General features: G+C 57.8%; 1 protein-coding gene across 1 annotated transcript; it reads right to left on the bottom strand.

Annotated features, from left to right (window-relative positions):
- Window positions 1-587: 587 nt before the first annotated feature.
- Window positions 588-5032, bottom strand: TMEM121B (transmembrane protein 121B). The gene has a single exon (XM_075089011.1). The coding sequence runs from the start codon at window positions 5030-5032 to the stop codon at window positions 3884-3886; it is 1149 nt and encodes a 382-aa protein (XP_074945112.1). The 3' UTR covers window positions 588-3883.
- Window positions 5033-6399: the final 1367 nt, after the last annotated feature.

Raw genomic sequence — 6399 nt, 5'->3', positions numbered from 1 at the left:
TGGCCAGTGAGGAAGGACTGTGAGGGAAAACTTGCTTTCTCTGCAGCCAGATGCCTAGAGGGACTAACAAAGGGACAATCCCTGCATAGATCCAAACTTAAGACTGGGTGCCACCTTTGTTTCCTTTCCGTGCAGGACCTAACTCAGCGGGAGCTAAGCAAGAGGCAGCTGTGATCTCAAGGCTTCTCCAGTGAGAACCAATTTCTCAGGTTATGTGAATAATTGTCATCTCGATGATTCCACTTCTTAAAGTTTCTTTTATCTTACAGCAATTAACATGTAAATGTGCAATTTTTTTCCCCATGAGCCTTTTTCAAGTGGTATGAATTCCTGTAAATCACTTAAATAGGAAGCTCACAAGTGTCATATGGATTTTCTTGCCTTAGTCACTCCCTCTCAGATAACTCCCTTGGTGTTACAGCTTTTAGAATTCACTTTCGCTTACAAGAAGATTGTTTGAGGGAGAAATCCAGATGCTATTTCAGCAATCGAACATGAGGAAATCAAGTCATTTTTAATGCATCTGTTGGTCCCTGAGTGCAAAATTGAATAGCCCAGCAAGACTCAAAGGAGGGGAAAAAAGCAAAATCAGTCACAAGTTTCTAATTTTATTTTAACAATCTTGCTTTTTAAAAAATACAAGTTCTGATTAATGCGGGGGGATGCCAAGTGTCTGCTAGCCGCAGGCCTTATCTCTCACTTCAGTTCCCCTCCTGGGGGTAGTCATCTCTCTTGTCAGGATAGCAAACAGAACAATAAAATGCTAAACAACTGAGTTGTGTTAGAAGGCTTGTACAGAATCCCAAGGGGTGTATGTCTTAGTATAGCACAACTTCATTTAGCAAAGTGTTACTGACCTGGGCTGGTAATTTAATGTTGGCAGAATATGCAGTAGGTGTGCAAGGTGCATCAGGTGAGGTATTGTTTGCACTTTAATGGTACCTCTATCTCTTTTGCAAACAGATCTATTATGGAGTGGAAGGGTTTAAATGGAAGTGAGAGCTCAACTACCAAAGAGCAGGGAATTCAAAAGGTGGAGCAGACAAGGCATTAAAGAGCTTTAAATGTTTCTCTGTAGTAACTAACAGAAGTGGCAGCAGAGCTGCCTTTTTAGTTGCAAGGGGGCTTCTGTGCAGCCAACTACAATGAGAGCTTTACGTTCTCCAAACAGCACACCTACTAGAAACCAAGCCATTACAAAGAACCACTTTTTCTCCAAAGGAATTTTATGCAACAGAAGCATTATTTTGCAAGGTCATCTGTCCCAGGCATCCACAGAAAAATTTGAACTGTGATTTTGATGTTAATGGTTTAAATACGCCATGGCTAGATAAATTTCAAATATGCCATTTTCTCAGTCATGTCTTAAATGGAAAAAGGCACTCACTGTTGAAACAGCAACTTGGTTACGTGCTGCGAAGGGGTACTGAAGTAAGACTTGTTAATAATTCTGCTGTGATTCTTACAGTGTCTCAACTACGCTTACGCTTCAGTGTAATAGGGGTGATGTTCTATGTGCTTCAGTGCTGTCATGAGCTTGGCCATAGGAGCAGCAAAACATAGTTGGGGTAAACAGCTTTAGCTTGATTTCTTCACCTTGATTTTGGCAAAGTAGTTTGGTGTTGGGTTTTTGGGTTGGGTTTTTTTTTTCCTTCAGCTTTTACTGAATTGTGGCTATTTCTAGGTACAGGTATCATCTCATTCTCTCAAATAGTACTGTAGTTCTTTCTGAGCTTTTACTATCTGTTTAATGCTGAAAAAAGGAAGGTGCAAGGAAACAAATATCTGTACAAGCACAATATACCTGTAATTACACCTCCTTTGGCCAGGAACTTAGCATCCCCTTGACACATCTCACATCACATAGGAAAAGTTCACAGTACCAAGTTTTACAATCACGGTCACTCACAGCACCAAGATTGTCCAGACAAAAAGAAGTTACTGAAGAGAAAGGCCACTGGCCGAAATTCACACAATTGCCCATATAAGGGCTCAGGTTAAAAATAAAGCACTGGTGGGAAAGTTAAGCCTAGCCTTTGCTGACTCTCCATTTGGCGCGGGGAGAGCAGCAAGTCACCCGTCCCAGCTGCACCTCTGAACGGGGCAATAGCGCTGTTCTATCTTCTCTAGGGGTCTTTTAAGTCCCTCAAAGCTCATCAGCCACCCGAGAGCCGGGGGAGAAGAGCCCCATGCACCCCTATGTCTATCTGTGGGAGCTGGAGGTTACCAGACTGTAAACATTTTGTTGTAGCAGTCCTCTGGAGCAGGCAGTTGATCCCACTCTGTGAAAAGGGAGGTGGGATGTAGGCTCGGTCCCACTGAAGCCCAAGCCCTGAAGGAGAGAATGGATGTGCGTGCAGAAGTCTGGGCTGCGCCTGTGGTCCTGCTGTCGGCTCTGGGTAGCAGTTGGTTGTGCTTTATTTCTCCTTCCCATCAGGACAGCTTGAAAAAAGGCTCAGGACCAGGAAACTGGCGTTTTCCCAACGAATGCAGCCTTGCCCAGATAACAAAATATAAGCCTGGGAGGGGCAAAGTCCTTCCTCCAAACATGGCCTCTGTGCTCCTGCTTCCATTTGGGTGGTTTCAGGAGCAGCTGTAGCCAGGCAGAAGAGCAGGCCTTAACCCCCACTGAACATTCATGGAGCTTAAACCTAAAGATAACTGTGTTTCTATGAGAGGTTAATAACAATTAACTTTTTTCCCACCCACCCTTAACCACATGCACATGGAGGACAGGATGCTGGTGTGTGGGCTTTCACCAAAGCTCAGGAGCTCTGTGCTGCAGAGGGGGGCTCGCCGCGCATGGGGCCCACTCTGAGCAGCGCTGACATCCTCTGCTCTGCTGTTTGAGAGGGGGTGGTTTGCAGGCTTAGCCCCGTGTCTGCTTTCACAAACAGACATGGAGGGCGGCCAGAGGAAATCTTTCCAGCCTTCCCGGCCTGTGTAAAGGGAGTCCCTATGCTCTGCGTAAAAAAAAACAACACTGATCCCATAAACATGCATATTCACAGAGAAATGAGAGCCCCAGCGTGTGGGTGCTGCTGTCTGAAGCAAGCAGTAGGCTGCTGTAAACCCTGTTCTCACCAGAAATAAATGTCTCAGTGGTAGTGAAATGGGGTCTAAGCCCCTGGATTATGTCCATGCTGGATTCGCGTGTTTCTTTAGCGTGTGAAGTCAACATAAGATGCAAAAGTTTGAAGCACAGAGGTAGACATCTTCAGCTTGGAGAAAGTGGCTCCTAGGCTTGAAAAGACCAGATGGCCGGCATGTTCCCAGAGGTTCCCCAGCTGGCACGCAAAGACCCCTGCAGCTCTGCTGCTGGGACACAGAGGTGGCAGCTTTGCAAGACCCAGCGAAACCAAAGCGTGCTTCCTTTTGTCCTGCCCGCACCCCGAAGGCACGTCTCTGCTGGTCAGACCCCTCTCGCATCTCGTCGTGGTGGTCGGCAGGAATTCTTAAAGGAGCGGACAAAATCCACTGGTCCCTGTTGCTTAGGGGGAAAGGGAAAAAAACTAAACCTGTACGGTCACAAAGCAACACGATGTCCTGGCGGGGAGTGGGAGAGGAAGAGTGGGACCCTCCAAACCGTGCGGAGGGGCAGAAGCACTAGAAGAAGCCTCGTCGTGAAAGGCAGGTGCGTCTTCCAGGGGCAAGGGCCAGCCGTCGGCTCCTGCAGGCGGTCAGGTCTGTGCTGAGCGTCCGCCGACGGATTTGTCCGGGGGGAAGGGAGGAGGAGAGCGAGAGTCCGACAGGGGGGCCCGCGTCCCCTTCCCCTGCTCGGCCACGGCGGCGGGAACCTGAGCAGAAACGCAGAGAGACTCTGCGGGGAGCGGGCCCGGGGTCGGCGGGAGCCCCTCCGGGTGCGGCGGCCGGGGTCGGTGGCTCAGCCCTGCGCGGTGACCGCCAAGGCGTTCACATACCCGTGGGGGCCCACGTCGGCGTCGGAGAGCCCGTGGGCCAGCGGGGCGGCGGCGGGGGCGGCAGCGGCGGGGCCGTACTTGGCGGGCGGTGGGGCGGCGGCGGGGCGGAGGAGGCAGCAGGTCTCCAGGGCCTCCAGACCGCGGCAGGCCAGGAAGAAAAGGTTCTTCAGCATGAAAAGGGAGAGCGGCTGCTGGTAGCGCAGGAGCAGGAGGCAGCGGAGCGCCAGGAGCGGGGCGTCCAGCAGCCCGGCGGGCAGCAGGAGGTGGAGGGTGAGGCGGGCGGCGCCGGGGGGGCGGGCGGCGCTGAGCTCGTAGAGCCACAGCACCGGCGAGGCCAGGCAGAGGAAGTAGACGGCGATGAGGAGGTAGCGCAGCGGGGGGGGCAGCGGCGCCGGCCGGCCGGGCTGCAGCACCAGCTCCAGCAAGGAGAAGCTGTCGAGCAGGTCGAGGCAGGTGGCGAGGAAGGCGGCGGCGGCGCGGTGCTGCGGCGGGGGCTGCGGCGGCAGGAGCAGCTGCCCGGAGCCCTCGGTGCCGATGGCCCGCAGCAGGCAGTACAGCAGCGGGGCGGAGAGCGCCAGGGTGATGCGGAAGCCGGTGGTGCCCAGCGGCAGGCGCAGCTCGATCAGCTCCAGGATGGAGGTGCCCAGGATCAGCGCCGCCTTGGGCGTGAAGGCGATGGAGTAGATGAGCCAGGCGAGGTGCGCGTAGGCGAAGTCGCCGCCGCGGGGGGGGCCCCCGGCCCCGCGGCCCCCGGCCCCGCGGCCGCCGGGGGGGCCGTGCAGCAGCAGCGGGTGCGGCGGGGGCGGCCCGGGGGGCGGCGGGGGCCGCTCCCGGCGGCGCGCCCGACTGTTGCGGCAGAAGAAGATGCCCCAGCCGGCCGCCAGCACCAGGTCGGTGGCGATCCAGCTGCACCAGTACAGGTCGGTGACGGCGATCAGATAGAGGTCCAGCAGCGCGCCCTGGCCCAGCAGCAGCACCAGGGACAGCGCCTGGAAGCCCCAGCGCCGCCCGCCCGCCGCCCCGCCGGGCCCCAGCAGCGCCCCCGCCGCGGACCCGCCGCCCGCCGCCCCGCCGCCCGCCGCCGCCACCCCGTACAGCTCCGCCGCCGTCATGCTGCGGCCCGGGCTCCCGCCGCCGCCGCCGCCGCCGCTGCTGCTGCTGCTGCTGGGGAGCGGCGAGGCGGCGGCGGGCAGCGGGGCGGCGGGCGGCGGCACCAGGGGCTTGCTGATGCTGATGCTGTCCTCCTCCTCCTCTTCCTCCTCCTCCTCCTCCTCCTCCTCCTCCTCCTCGGTGCTGCTGCGGGGGCTGCGGGGGCGGCGGGGCCGCGCCGAGCCCGAGCTCGACCCCGAGCCCCGCCGGCTGCCGCCGCTGCTGGAGCCCCCCGGGAAGAGGGGCTGCCGGTCGGCGGCGTGCGGCAGCGGCGGCGGCGGCGGCGGCGGCTGGAAGGAGCCCGAGGAGGAGGAGACCGAGCGCTGGTTGGAGGCAGCGCGGTGCATGGTCCTCCCCGGCCCCCGAGCCGGCGCGCCGGGCCCGACGGCCGCGCCGCGGACCCCGGCCCGCCCCCGGCCCGCCCCCCGCGCCGCCGCACCGGCAGCGGCACCGGCGGCGGCGGTGCGGGGAGCCCGAGCGGCGGGAGGCGGCGGGGCGCGGTGGGGGAGGCCGGGGGCGGCGCCGAGCCGCAACCGCAGCAGCTGCCGGGGCCGGGGCGGGCGTCTCGGCTGGCGGCGGTGGGTGGGCTGGGGGTGGGGGGGCGGAGAGCGGCTGTGCGGCCGGGGGGGTGGGAGAAGGGAGGGGGGAGGAAGGCGTCCCCCGTCCCCGGCGCTGTCATAGAGCCAGATGTCAGGAGGCATGACCCGGCTGCCTCCTGCCCCCCAGACCCCCGTGAATGGGGCCAGCCAGGCCTGGGTGAGTCACCCATGGGCATGCCATGGTCCCCTGGCACCTACCCCAGAAAATTATTAATACTTCAGTCTCCCCCAATCTCTCAAGGCTAACCAAGATGAGGACTAGCGGCCTGGCACAGAGCCGACAGCGAAGCACTCAGTTGTGGCTCCGCATCTGTGGCACTGGACATTTGGCTGCCCCTAATTTCGGTCTGTTGTAAGTAATTGTACATCAAAGTAAGTGGCTTTTACCCCACCGATTTCCTGAGCTGAGCCAAGCCACATGCTGAGGGTTCTGCCCAGCTTGCCATGATGGGCCAGTGACTTTAAATTTATGTGAATAGCCCTGAAGTTCCTACTTCTACTGAAAGCACCAGTCAGGGCCTTTATTGACCTGCTAACAATGGCCTGGAATTGAGCATGGCCGGTTGGATCTGTCACAGCACCAGCACTAATGACTTGGCACATCATGTTTCAAAGCAGCTGGTCCTCGGCATCACTGGCCCCTCATTCCTACCTGTGCCCACCGGTGATGAGCCAGGTGCTGCCTGTCGATGATGTGAAGCACACTGAATAAGCTGTACCCACAAACGTCT

The sequence above is a fragment of the Phalacrocorax aristotelis genome, chromosome 1, assembly GCF_949628215.1.
Source record: "Phalacrocorax aristotelis chromosome 1, bGulAri2.1, whole genome shotgun sequence".
NCBI lineage: Eukaryota > Metazoa > Chordata > Aves > Suliformes > Phalacrocoracidae > Phalacrocorax > Phalacrocorax aristotelis.
The sequence above is the reverse complement of the archived record's forward strand: the minus strand, read 5'-3'. Positions and strand labels throughout refer to the sequence as shown.